The sequence below is a fragment of the Alligator sinensis genome, unplaced genomic scaffold (assembly GCF_000455745.1).
Source record: "Alligator sinensis unplaced genomic scaffold, ASM45574v1 scaffold1264_1, whole genome shotgun sequence".
NCBI classification, from domain to species: Eukaryota; Metazoa; Chordata; order Crocodylia; family Alligatoridae; genus Alligator; species Alligator sinensis.
Genome location: NW_005842770.1, coordinates 675,307 through 690,034, shown reverse-complemented (window position 1 = coordinate 690,034; position 14,728 = coordinate 675,307). Strand labels below are relative to the sequence as shown.

Below are 14,728 nucleotides of genomic sequence, written 5' to 3'. Positions count from 1 at the left end.
TCACAGAGGAACAGTTCAACGGTCGGGACAGTATCCTAATACCTATTCTGTCCAATTAGAAGAGAAGCCCGATCGTCCTCCTATTATAGTTCATCACAACTGGATGACTCGCCGTTCCGACGTTCACCCAGTATCCTTACTGTAAATCCAATTATGATTCTCTCTCGTTTTGTTTTGTTGTTGTTTTCTTTTCTTTACAGGTTCAACCCCGGCAAAGCAATGGTCTACAGCCGTTTGACTGTGAGATCCGTCGCACACTAAGCTACAGTTTATTCGAACCCATAGAGTGATGGTTATAAAGGGGACCCTGAGACAGCGGATGTCCATCAGCTCAGGACTTGTTATGACACTATTCTCTCATTTTGTTAGGTATTTCGATTGACATTGTCTGTTATAGGAGAAGACGGACTGACTCAGATGTTCTCCAGTTGGACGATGATCAACAGTTGTTGTTACATGTTCAAGTTATTATGTTTTATAGTTTGTTAAGAAGACCGGTCTATCAAATTATTTGTTTATGTGTATATATATATATATTGGTTGTTAAAGCTTTGCCAAATCAGTAAATCCCGAAGCAAGGAAGCCTTAAGATGTACTCATGTGTCTGAAATTCCAGTTGTGCCGTCGGCAAGGGGGCATGTCACAACCCAGTGATTTTTGGTGCCTCGGCACAGTGGGATTTTCTTGCCACATGAGAGCCTCTTGCACAGCGAGGGTGGATTTGCAGACGTACCCCTTTCCCCGCTGGCTTCGAATTGCGGACGGATTAACTGGCTTGGGCCCCGCCAGCTGGAACAACTCGTGTGGTTGTTCAGACGACTGGACCACCTGCGTCGTGATTGCAAGCGGTGTGAGTAAAGTTTTTTGCAACCGATAAGTTGTGTCTGCCTCTCCATTCACCAGCCCGCCCTAACGTACGAGCAATCTCTGAATCACCTCGAGTCGGCTCTGGCCGTCCGAGACATAAGTCAGTAGCGAACTAATTGTATAACGTGGTGTAGATTGAAGCCAAAAGTTGCTTTGTGATGCTGAGCAAGTCATTGACACCAAGCTTTTCATAGGTTCATAGATGTTTGGGTCGGAAGGGACCTCAATAGATCATCAAGTTTGACGCCCTGCCCTGGGCAGGAAAGAGCGCTGGAGTCAGATGACCCCAGCCAGGTGCCTGTGTAGCCTCCTCTTAAAGACCCCCAAGGTAGAGGAGAGCAACACTTCTCTTGGAAGCCGATTCCAGATTTTGGCAACCCTTACCGTGAAGATCTTTTTTGATGCCTAACCTAAGTCTGCTCTCCGTCAGTTTGTGGCTGTTGTTCCTAGTGACTCCAAGGGGTGCCCTGGTAAGCAGAGCATCCCCTATTCCTTGCTGCCTGCCCTTGATGAATTTGTAAGCGGCCACAAGATCCCCTTTCAAGCTTCTCTTGCGGAGGCTGAAGAGATCCAGGGTCCTCAATCTCTCCTCGCAAGGCTTTGCCTACAGGTCCCCAACCATACCAAGTGGCCCTCCTCTGAGCCCTCTTGAAGTTGTCCACATCCCTCTTGAAGTGTGGCACCCAAAACTGGATGCAGTACTCCAACTGCAGCCTGACCAGTGCCGCATAAAGGGGAATATCACCTCCTTGGACCTGTTTGTAATGCACCTGCTAATGCATGATAAAGTGCGGTTGGCTTTACTGATCACTTTGTCACATTGATGACTCGTGTTCATCTTGAAGTCAACAGTGACTCCAAGATCCCTTTCCGCTGCTGTACAGCGGAGAAGGTCCTCCCCCAGCCTGTAAGTGTGCTGGTGACTCCTGCCTAGATGCAGCACCTTGCGTTTGTCCTTGTTAAACTGCTTCTATTCTTTTCCACCCACTTTTCCAGCCTGTCCAGATCTGCCTGGATTTGTTCCCTACTCTCTGATGTGTTAATTTTACCCTATAATTTGCTATCATCAGTGAATTTGGACAGAGTGCTTTCTGTCAGATAGAGTCTCAGTTTTGTGTACCTCTTTTATTTATTTATTTATTTATTTATTTTTAAAAACCCAATTTCAAGTGCTTTGGGTCTGAGTTCCAGAAGTGCCAACCACTTACAATTACAGCTGAATTGTTGTAAAGTGCACTGAAAAATCAGACCCACAGTGTATCCCAGTTCTCATGTGGGGATATTATGCTACTTGACAGGGGTGTTATACAGATGAATTTATGAAAGTTTTTGAGACACTTAAATGTTACCATGATGAGCGTCATAGGAAGGCCAATGGGGACATTAATAATTCTGTCTTCAGTGCAGGATCTACATGTATGTGGTAAAAAGACATGGGAACCACATTAAACACCGAGGATAAAAAAAATATGCAGTGATGAGCACCACCTTTCAGGCTTTGTAGTTAGTATACCCTTTTTTGCTAGGTTAGTTGGTTGGTTATTCAGGTTTCCAGGACTGTTTTACAATCATCTGGTCTGTATCGTTGAATTTCAGCTAATGTAAAGGGACGCGCATATCATTTTCTATGTCTAATTGTCAGTTCTCATACAGCTTATACTTTCATAACAACTGTTTCCACAAACATCCATAAGTTTTTGTTAGCTTTTTAATCTGTAGTCATATCTTCTCTCCCCGCTTTCCTTAGGAGTTAGTGTGTTTGCGCAGATGGTGTTGAAAGGGTGAAGTTGATTTTTCACTTATGTGAAGGTGTTTTGCTCCCTGTGACTCATGACACAAGGTCTGATTAAGATGGCAAATGCTTCTAATGGTGCTACATACTTCTATACTTGACTGCCATTTGGGCTTAGAGATACTATTTACTCACTATTAATAAACTGTTTGTTTTGAATAGTGGTATTTTATCAAAAGTGGTGTTCGCTCTGGACAAATCTCACCCACAGGACTATTCATCCAACTTTTGGGGCTCCCCATGGGTCTGGAAATTTGGCGGTGGGCGAGCAGCAGCTGGATTAATTGCTGCAGTTTCCAGAGTGGTGGCAATTAATGCTGCCACCACTCTCCCGCCACCAAATTTCTGGACCTGTGGGGAGCCGTGGGAGCTAGACAACTGCTGCAGGTGCTGGCAGCCCGATACGTTACTCGCACAGCCCCGCATGCCAACCTCATGCTGGATCTGACCCACAGACCGGCCCCATGGCGTTCATCCAGTCCACAGAGCTGGGAAGTTCAGTGCACACCACTATGTAGGAAATGAAGAAGTGGGTGTCTAAAGTCAGAGTACCGCATAGTCTGCAATTTATGTGGCCAGATATTTGATATGCAAGTCGCTTCATTTAACAGGAACAGAAGGACTACAACCGCAGAAAAGACTAGTGGTTCGTATAGGCAAGTACATTGTATGTCAGTATTTCTGTGCCTTCCACAATGGCCACTGCCAGTTGCTGGAAAGGAAGAAACCTGACAGGAAGCATTTAGGCCAGCATTTCTCAACCCATGGGTTGTGACCCAAAAATCGGTCACAAGAACATATGAAAAGGTCGCAAGCAAACTTTGAAAATGGATCAACAAACTTAAAAATGGATTCTCCTTTAAAGAAGAAAAACATGGGAAGCCATGGGTTTTCACTTGCAGGCTGGCACAGTTCCAGCCTGTGAGGAGCTGCTTGAGGCCCCCCCCATGCCCCACACACATCTCTAGGAGTCAGGGTCAAGAGTGAGGGGCACCAGCAGGGCCAGGAGGCTGTTTTCTACCTAAACTATTTACTGGGTTGGGACTGGCCATCAGTGTTAACAAATGGTTCCTGGTACAAAAAAGTTGAGAACCACTGATTTAAGCAATAACACCACCGTAGAATAGAACTCCATGTCAGAAGTTCAAATCATGGGGGAAAAAAAAAAAAAGGTTGATGCCCAAAGCTTGTGGGCTTTAGTTCTTTTAAAGTTATAGAAGATTTTTGTCCTTTTTAAAAAGATTTTTTTATAGCAATTCCAGATATTCTTGTCATCCGCATAAATATCCAATCCCTTTTTAAATCCTGCTGAGCTTTTGGCATTAATAGTGTCTTGTAGAAATGATATTCACCATCTTAATTATAGGTTGCATGCAGATATGTTTTCTTCCATCAGATTTGGATTTTTCACATTGCAGTTTTCTTGACTGTCCCCTTGCCCTTGTGTTGCAAGACAGAATCTCTAACATACGCAGCAATACTCTTAATATAGCCACTATCGCTCTCGGCTCCTGTCTCTGACCCCCTGTAATTAGTACTGTATCCTCCCAGAGATGGGCTAGTCAAAACTGAACATAATAATCTAAGTGAGGTTCCACAATTTTTTAATCTAAGACACTTTAACTTTTTTTTTTAACTGTTTGCCATCTTATTTCTTACATGCGCCTCTATTATTGTTCTTGTTGCTATTATTTATTTATTTATTTATTTAATTTATCTTAGCAGAAGCTTGCATTGGACTGGCCATGGTAATGCCTAGGTTTATTTCCTGAATAGAAACAGTTCATTCAAAATCTGGAAAGGCGCCTATATAATATGCATATTTCTAGTTACTCCCTGCAATGTGATTTTTTTATTTTTTGGATTTGTCAGCATCCATCATTCACACATTGTTGCACACTTACTTGAAATAGTAGATTGTTGGTGGTGGAGTAGATCTGGGCAAGGAGGAGGAGTCTGGAGATGAATGCAAGGAGAGAGGGGCAGTAAAAACAAAAGAAAAACATTTCAATTTTATTGAAATTTCAAAATATTTTCATAACAACTACTTTGCAGCAGCTACTCTGAAGAAAGCAGGAGGAACCAAACTAACTCTCCCACAAGATGTGTGATGAAACTCAGTAGCTGATTGTTTTGTGCAATAGATTGAAAACTGGCCTAATCTGATGACAATTTGTGAACAAAATCGTGACAAAATAGATGGACCTGTCAGAACCAAAGTTCTCAACATTGGGCTAAAGAGAAATATAGAACGTATGCTGGCTATTAGGGCTGTGTAAAGCTTCGATAACTGATTCGATTCAGAGGAGATTCAGCCCAATTCGGTGGCTGAATCTCTGAACCTGAATCAAATTGAGAGACCAGTTAAAAGGTCCAGATCAAATCGGAAGCCTCTGAATCGTTCCAGAAAAGATTCAGTGCCGCTTCGGAGATTTGGCCATAGACTAAATAGGCAGCAGTCCTCGTCACGCTGGACACAGCTGCCTCCAGCTGATAAGTCTGTTGTGGTGGACGGAGCAGGGAGAGAAGGGGCATGGTGGGGAGCAAATCAATGCTCCCACAGCGAGGGAGGGATTGGGGCTGGGACCACAGGACTCGAAGAGGGGGATGGGGGATGCGGGATGTGGGCACAGCAGCACTGGGAACAGGGACTATGCCCTGCTGTCACTGGCCCAGCTGCGGCAGAGGGATGCGGGATGCAGGCATGGCAGCCCTGGGAGCTATGCCCTGGTGCCACTTGCCCAGCTTGCAGGGGTGGGGCAGGGGAAGCAATGCAGATGCAACTCACTCTGGGCAGAAGGGGGCAAGCGGCAGCAGGGCATAGGCCCCGCTCCCAGTGCTACCGTGCTCGTATCCACCCCCCGACTGAGCAACTTGTCCCAGCCCCAATCCCTCCCTCACTGTGGGGGCATTGATCTGTCCGATGCCCCTTCTTCCCCCCTCCTGCCCACCACGACACTTACCGGCTGGAGGCAGGTGTGTCCATTGCGGCGAGGACTGCTGCCTGTTTGGTCTGTGGCTGAATCTCCGAAGCAGCGCTGAATCTTTGGATCCAATTCAGCTGAATTGAAGTGGGACAGTGGTTCAAATCTCCAAATCGAATCACTGTCCCTCTGAATCAGCTGAATCCAAATCCAAAGTGAATACTTGCCGCTTCGCACAGGCCTACTGGCTATCTGGAAGCCTGTTTCTGCAGCCTTGCACAAAGGTTATATCAAACAACAAGAATGCACTTTTTGTAGGAAACAATGATTAAATTGAGGTTTCCTGACCAGTGATTTAAATCATGATTTAAATTTGATTTAAATCAAATCCACCCTGGTCATCACTGCAGTATCTATTATCATGACACTATTAGATACTGTACCTTGTAACCAGGATGCTTGTAGTTCAGTTAAAATACTGTGATTTTTTTATTAAATTCCCTCAGATGCAAAGAGCAAGACTAAAGCAAACAAACACATAAGAAAGGTAGGGGAAAAAAGTAAATACTGTTCTAGCCAAAAGTGTTTAGGAGAGGGGGGACAGTTTAGAGTACTTAGCTTAGCTGAAGTCAACATATTCTCTCAGGAGTAGTTTGTCAAGAGACGTTCAGTCAGATATAAGACACAGTGCTGGAAATAGAGTTAGTTTAAAAGGTTAAAAATTTCTGTTTCTCAGTAGTGGGGCTACCTGTGAATGTGACTAATAACAGTCAAGGCCATCTTCAGATGACTATGATACACTGTCAGTGTTCAGAAACACCGTAGTCTACTGTTCAGCTGATCTTCCTGATGGAAAAGACAACCTAGTGATAGAAGCAAATTCAGAAGTACAGAGGGATAAGATGCAGGTTTTAACCGAGGAGTTGGCAGTTCTTCACCCAGTGTTTTTTATTTAGTTTTCAGTTACATGTGAGCAGTCATTGAAGAAGTAGCTAATCCATTAAGTAATACTCTATGTGAAGTTCAGCAAGGATGGCAGGGGGGAGGGAGGAAAAGAACCTAAAACCAAAACACAATGATGTTAAATGCTGGAAAGGGAGATTTCAGTAACATGTAGAAGCTCATCAAAGAAGACCCTAAGGTAGAAAGCAAAGTAAAATCCTTAGATACAATATGGGTGCTACTGAAAGTTACATTGAAGAAGACATGGTTGCTTCAAAACAAACTGACAAAGAAATCTGGAAAATAAGAATTAAAACTGGCTAAACACCAAATATAAACACCAGCGCATTGGATGACATGGTTCCTCGGGCTGTATATTTGATACTCCTGCTATAGACAGATGTTATATGGATATAACTTCTGTCCTGAAGTGACTGTTATATCTACCTGCTCCTGTAGGACACAAGCGTAGCAAAATAATTGCAACATCAGCCTTTTTTTATTTAGGGTTGAAATTACAGAAATTTGCCTGATTTGTATTCCTACAGGGATCCGTGGACCTCTTGCAGCTCCCCCTCTCCTTTTTGGAGTTACAGGTTACATCCGTCGATAGGTAGAGTCACAACACATGACCCAGAATACCTCACATCAGTGGCCATAAAACTCCTTAGGGGCCTGAATTTGTTTGGCACTTCAGTTTTGTATGGGAAAGAATCCCAAGTTACATAAACTTTGGCTTTCACTTTTTCTCAAAACCCGTCCTGTTAGAGCAGCTCAGCCTAGCTTCTGTCTAAACTCTGTCAAAGTCCCAAAAGAGCTCAAAACAAAAGGGGCACACTGAAGGCATGGAGCCCATCAGAAAGCACAGCATCCATAGTTCCTTGCACTCAGAAACACAGTAGGTGGTGGTGGTGTTGGCTCTGACCTTTTGTGGAAGAGTGCAGTGATTATGGCACTTTCCCAGGAAGCGAGACCTTGGCTCTAGCTCTCCTCAGCTTGAGGAGATTCAAACCCACATCTCTCACCTCCCGTAGAGTTCCTGAGCAACCAAGTTATAGAATAGTCTGGGTGAGGGCATCCTGCAACCCTCTTGTTGAAGCTTGACAACTGTGTAGCAAGGTGTGCAGGATTCCTAGACCTACAAGGAAAGCAAGCAAGAGGAAGCCTGATTCTGCATCGTGGTGGTTAGGGCACTCAGTGGAAAAGGGGGACTCCTGGGTTCACAGTCCTTGGTCCCTCTCTTTTTGTGTTTTATGCAATGGCTGTCTAACGTAAAATGCATTGTCCTAGGAGCAGGGGCCATAAACCACAATTCCCCTCTTCCACCTGAACATTCAGTTCGCTATTTGCTGTCCTTGGCTACAAAGTAGTCTAACTTGAAAAGGAGAGTTGGAAGATGCCTTACCCCAACTACTGTTTAGTTTGGTAGTTAGTAGGGTTGTGTGAAGTGGGCCGTATTCAATTCAGGTTCGGCCCGAATCAAGGACAGTGATTCGATTTGTTGATTCGGATCACTGTCCCTGATCAGCGATTCGGACACAGACACAACTTTAAATGTATTTTTCTACAAAACTCAAGGTACCAGGTGTGGCTCATGAATGTTGTGATGCTGGGAAGGATGAAGCGTCCCCCAGGACCGCCCGGGGGGGGGGGTGTCGGGTCGCATGCTCGGCAGCGAACCCAGAAGTGGACCGGAAGTACTTGTGGTCCACTTTCAGGTCTGCTGGGGGGCGCCCTGTGCCCCCCCAGCTTGGTGATCGGCTGTGGGGGGACCCCAGATGCTCCCCCAAACCCAAGAGACATCGAGTCGGGGGAGAGCTGGGGGGGCCCCCAGAGCACTCCCTGGCGGACCCAGAAGTGAACCAAAAGTGGTTCTGGTCCGCTTCTGAGTCTGCTGCCGAGCACACTGGGGACCTCCCCCCACGCTTCTGTGGGACACTCAATGCGCCCCAGCATTGCAACATTCATGAGCCACCTGGTACCTAGAGGTATGTAGAAAAAACAGTTAAAGTTGTGTCTATGTCCGAATCATTGAATCTCTCTGAATTGATTCAGAGGGTTCTGATTCGATTCAGAGAAATTAAAGGGTCCTCTCATTTGATTAGGATTCAGAGATTCGGCCATCAGATCAATGCAGGGACCGAAGCTTCACATAGCCATGGTAGTTAGGACTTTTTATTGAGAGACTACAGGATTCCCAGTGGGTGGTAGTTCCTAATATACAGCTTTTAGAATCAGACAGCCGTGCTTCAGAGAGATGGTAGTTCAGACAGCCCCGTGGACCCAGTGCGTCCTATTGGCTAGCTCCAGGAGGATTCCTCTCAGAACGTGAGTTTTGGTGGATTGCTCTTCTAGGGCATACAACTCTCCATGCCCATGTAGGGGGCATAAACATCTAACCCTATTCCTTTGAATTGAGTTTTTGGTACCGGGTGTGTAATTTTGGAGACTGCTGAAGCCTAAGTTGATGAGACCAATGTGTTCTCTCTGTAAAAGCTTAAAACCAAGCCACAAGAATTTTTTTTACAGTATATCAAGAGAGAAAAAGTTAAAATATAACTAAATAGATATAAAGACTTCAGGTTGGTATTATCTGTCTGGTAATCTCTGCTACCATTTTCTTTAGGGTCCGTAGCCCCTCGTGCAACCCCACCTCCCCCAAAAGAGACAACCAGCTATGTTATAGTGGAATTAAGTTTGAAACTATCTATGAAGAATCTCAGATATATAATGTATAATGCTTACAGCAGGCACTGGATGGCAGTAACAAAGTATGGGTTCAAATTTAGAGGTTAAACACCAAATTTTTAGTTCTGGCTTGAGCCCCCACCTAGGAACCTGGGAAAATAAATGTTAACTCTCTATTCTAAAGTGAACAAACTTCCCCCTCAAGCAACATTCAAGTAGAATAGGGTTTAGATCTAAACCAACCCAAGCAGCTGCCTCCTAGCCCAGTCAATTGGGAAGGGAGATTCACACAGGGCTTGTCTGTCTTGGGGCTTGACCATCTGTGCCAGCCAGCTGTGGTAGGTGCTAGCTAGGAAGGCCCACCCTGGAAGGACCCTGTTGTTCCTTGCCACTAAGGGTGACTGCCCTGCTCCAGGAGCTTGACCACCTACACCAGCCAAAGTGGCATTTACTAGGAAAGGAGGTCCACGCTGGAGTTGCTCCCACCCGCTGCTGGGGATTACTGCTTGGTATTGTTGCTGGAGTGTGCCACTTTACCACCAAGGGGTTGCCACCATTGTGCTGTTGCTCTACTGCCACCTGTCCTCTTCAGCTCTTTCATTAGCTGACCTACTCAACAGCAGGCTCAAACAATTTTGCTCTTTGAGATGTAATGAATATCAGGTTTCTGCCTGAACCCAGTACAGGAACTTGTGCTCCCAACTACTTTGCTGTTAAGTTGATAGCCCTCAAGGCCTTCCAGGGAGTAACTCTTGCCCTTTCCTGATTTTCATGTACTGTCTCTCCTGGGACTGAGGGTCATCTCAACTGCAGATCTCTCCACAGCTCACAGAGAGTGCTGCTCCCTCAGTGACCTTTGTGTAACTTTCCATTTGCAACACTTGTGTGTCTAAAGACTGATTAGTTTTGGAAGGGAGGGTCTGCAGACACACATACCTGATCTACCTGCTCTGTACTAGCTCCAAGGCTAAAACAGGCTTACAAGCAGTAGAAACAGGTGTGAGTAGCCCCCAAACTTCTAAACACATCTGCTAATGAGGGAATGGAGAGAAAAAATACACAGTTACCATTACAGCAGGCATAACAAAACAGGATTACAAATGTAAACAGGAGAAGTGTAATTATTTTGGGAGCAAGCTTTATAAATACAAGAAACCTAGTAGGCACATCTACGTGTGCATTAATAGGATCGTAATTATGGCACATTAAATCTAGTATCTGTAATAGGTAATAACTTTATGCATGGTAATCGGTGCAATTGCACAGTAGTGTTTACACATGTCTTGTAAGTAATGCTAACGCACACTTGAATTAGTCTTTCACAGTGGTGTGTTAGTCTAGCTTTCACCTGACGTGTTAATGCACAGTAGAATTAGTCTACTGCACTTTTAGTGTCTCGTGTAGACGCGCCCAGCGTTAAGTTGAAACGAAAAGAAACACAAACGTTTTTAAGATATGGAAATCCAGCTAGGGACTCTTACCAGCATGTTTCCATGTTTTAAAATTCCTGTACAATACTTTGTATATATATTAAGCATCACAGGGATATTGAAATTATGTGTAAATTACAGATATGTGCTCTTAAATGTAACTGTTTATGAATGGAATTGCATTGTGTTTTTTGGTTTGGTTTGGTTTGGTTTGGTTATTAGGCTTCTATCCGTCAATTCTGAATTTCACAGAGGTATGAAACTATAGTCATGGGATCCAGTGGAGATTTGCAAGAGTAAGGGTATTGTCCCTAATGTAATTAACTAAATTGAAACATGGGTGAGACATTTGGCTACTTATAATTTCTGGTGTTGTTTTAATTTGCATTTTCCTTTATTTCCTTTCAGAAAATTATGTAGCGCAAAGCACAAAAAACATTCTGAATTATACCCAAGAGCTCACTCCACTTGAGTGGAAGGCAATTTTTCTCTACACTACATTGTACACTATTCATAACCTAGTTTAAGATTGCTTAGGTTGGAAGGCATTAATGTTATGTTAAGCCATTTAATTTATTTATGTTGATTTTATTCTTTATCAACAAGATAGTTAACATTGTGTATTATACCATGCCGGTTTTAATGGTTTGTTTACTTCAAAAAAGATGGATGTTTAGTACATTAGTGGATACGAAATCAAAAGATACTATTCCTCTGATTTTACTCAAGAAATTGAAATGTTTTTCTATTCTGAAAACTATTTGCAAAAATGTCAAGTGGCTTTCTTTTGCATTTATTGTTTTTCAGTGAGTTCTCTGTAAAATTGGCTCAGTTGTATTGGTAGAAATATACGGCATTTTATAACAACCAATACTATAATGGTTCCCTGGACAACTGACTTATATCCACTTTTAAAAAAATGTTTTGGAATTGTTAACCTTTCCACGAGCAGCCACAAACTGGTATATTATGGGATCTCATGCCCCACACGGGAAAGTGCTTCTGACTCATGTTGGATCAGTCTGCGGTTCTTCTGCTGGCACACGGTTCTATGATGTCTTATTCAGAATGTTTTTTGGTAACATTATTGCTGTATAAGCTTTCAAACCAATTTGCAAATTGTGTAGCTGTGGAGAAACTTTAAAAGATTGATATTATGAGTAACTAACATACAGATGTAAAGTGTCCCACTGCTAAGTATAATTGTTCCTTCATTATTTCACAGGTACTGTAAGAATTGAAATGTTCAGGAACATGCAGAATGCAGAAATCATTAGAAAAATGACTGAAGAATTTGATGAGGTATAGTATATAAATAATTATGCTGTAGAGTTTGTGGAAAATGGAAACACAAGAATGTAGTATGTTTTGCATTTAAAAGAAAGTTACATCAGCTGGTTTGGTAGTGGGGCTTTTCAGGAGCCAGTGGCCTTCTCATCTAATTGACAAGCAGTCTTTCTCAGCAAGGAACCTTACTGACAAGATGAAATGGCACTTTAAACTAATGGACAGAAAGTGACAAGAAGGTGTAGGCATAATAAATATATGCTAGTGGGAAAACAGAAAGAAAATACTGTAATTTATCATGTATAACCAGTGCCTGTCTCCCCAAACCAAATGGGGAAGATTGGGTTATGCATTATGTGCAAAAAAAAAAAAAAGACTTCCAATGGGTTCAGAAATTTGGTGGGCAGTGTGGGGCACAGTGTGAATGGAGCAGTAGTAGTATAATTTGCCACGGCCCTGGGAGTCACAGCAATTAACACTGCCGCTGCTACCTTTTCCACCTCCCCACCATCAAATTCCTGGATCCATGAGATGTCCCTCTCCCTAGCTATGCACTGGATTGAGATGCTGCATGAGATTGGTGTAACTTAGTATGTGGTCCCAGAGCCAGTGTGCAGTGTCAGACCTGGTATGCTGCACCAGCGCAGTGTGTCAGATCAGGCCCCAGCGCAGAATACCAAATGGGGTCCTGTACAGAGTGCTGGATCGGGTCCCGCTGTTCAGCCCTTAGCCCACATCTCCGGGTCCAAAAGACCCCAGACTTCTAGTACTTAACCATGTTCCAGGATAATTTTTTTGTTTACTTCTTGGGGCCTTCCAAAAACAGGAAGTGTTTTATATGCAGGAAAACATGGTAATGAAATGTTTTGCATATATAGTTACTAGAAAGATCAATGAAATACAGTGGGAAGGTGTTTAAAAAAGTCATCCCATGCCATTGAAGCCGATGGGATGGTCACTGTTGACTTCAACAGAAGTAGGATCAGTCTCTGTTGATGATTGATTAAGCAAGTGACCAGAGAACTAAGGGATCGGACCTAAGAAACATGAGGTGGTTTTTGCAGATTGGGAAGTAGACTGTGATGTGTTCACATGTAGTCTGGTGTTTATGCATATGACTCTTTCATCCAAATTGTAATATTCATTGAATAAGCTAGATAATAAAATGGCTAGTAGCAGCTGAGAGGTATCTAGCTCAGTTCTCTAAAGGGGAGAGTGGAAATCAGGGGAAGGGATGTTGAAACAATAGAAAGGAGATGAGAGAATAGTCAAGGCCTTGGAAGACAGAACTTTTCAGCTAAATTTTATGTATTCAGACCCGCTCTGAACCATCTGGGACCTAAGTGCACAGGTTTGACCCCGGCCACCCCAGACCTGCTCTGGAACAGCCTGCCCATGATGAGCAGCGGTGGTGGCCAGGCAGAAGCTGCTGCTGGGCAAAGGGAAAAGCACCTGCCTCCCCCTTGCCACTGACAGGCCTTTCTTGCTGCAGCCATGCAGAGCCCTGTGACTCTGCTCCACCACTGTCACCAGTGCCCCCCCTGAACCACCCAGTGGGGCAGCAGTGGCAATAGAGAGGAGCCACATTGCAGCCCAGGTGCAGGCTCCAGGTAGTGGAAGGACTTTGTCCAGCTTCCAGCAGGTCCCTTCGTCCTGCCTGGCCCATGTGCTGTCTGGCCCCGTGGCACATCCCACTGATGTTTCCACTGACCTCGTTCTGGCTCCAATTAAGAATCTAAAACTTAGTCATTATAGCGCCTAAATTATACACACCTGGCCCCTGCACTGCAATTGAGAGCCCTGTGTTAGCCACTCACTCCATATACTTCTCTCCCTCAGGAGAGTTAGGTACAACAGAATGGCAGTTTAAGTCCATGTCTACACTGATGTTTCTGTGGCCAGAAATTCTGTTACTTTTCATCAGCCACCCTTGTTCAGGGTGCAGACCACCGCATTTCTGCATGTTCAGATCACTGCATTTCTACCAGTGTCATGCATTTTTGCCACAAGCGGCTTTGCTGGCTGATTGTACAGAACCCCATGGGAAAGCTTCCTAGTGACCACAAAAGCACATTCCAGGCCAGTGCATTGTTGAATAGAAGTGGGCAGAATTATGGGATAGCCCAGCCTCATTGAGAGAGTTGTAGCTAAGCAAAATCTTCTGCCCACGGTGCATTTTTTTCTGCTCTCTGGTTTTTTGTGTCTGTGCCTTCTGTTTTCAACAGAGGTACCCTTCCCTATTCCTCCCAGCTTAGATTCTGAATGACTTTTTAGGGTGTTTGAATCCTTTCTCCTTGTGAGCTATGGTTTTCTTATATGCAGACATGCATGTGTGTGCGTATGTGTTTGTGTGCACTACCTTAATGGTAGGAATAAGAAGCAGCAACTCTAGCTAGCTGCAGAAAAAATGGATAGAGACCAAACAGTGGATACAATCTTCAAGCTTATAGAGTTTGTCATAGGCAACCTGTGCATCACCAAACACCAGTTCTGGGCATGGGAGAGCAGAAGAAACTGGTTGAATTGAATTGAGTCAGAATCCTTATTCCCTTCCTCTTGATCAAAGAGGTTGTTGGTCCTTCCTCATGGTTCTGCAGGTTCTTTTCAGAGCTGTCCACCATTATGGCCAGCTGTTGTGATGGGATCCATAACAAGGATTGAAAGCAGGTCATAAAAGAGGATGCACATCACCAGGAAATCCATTAACTTTTACTATGGAAGACCGCCTGGTATGCTTGTTGAAGGTCTTCTGTTTGGCCTGGCATTAACTGCTGCTTCTCTAATAACCTCTAGCCTGT

The 14,728-nt window shown here is 44.0% G+C and overlaps 1 protein-coding gene across 8 annotated transcripts in view; it reads left to right on the top strand.

The window, feature by feature from the left end:
- The window catches only part of STAG1 (stromal antigen 1), a 251,543-nt gene that overhangs the window by 62,686 nt on the left and 174,129 nt on the right, over positions 1-14,728 (top strand). For all 8 annotated transcript variants that reach the window (XR_003096470.1, XM_025216836.1, XM_025216838.1 and 5 more), the window contains one exon: positions 11,869-11,945. Coding sequence is in view for 7 of the 8 variants with exons in the window: in XM_025216836.1 (XP_025072621.1) it covers positions 11,869-11,945 (77 nt within the window). In the remaining variant the exon portion in view is untranslated. The remainder of the gene's footprint in view (positions 1-11,868; positions 11,946-14,728) is intronic.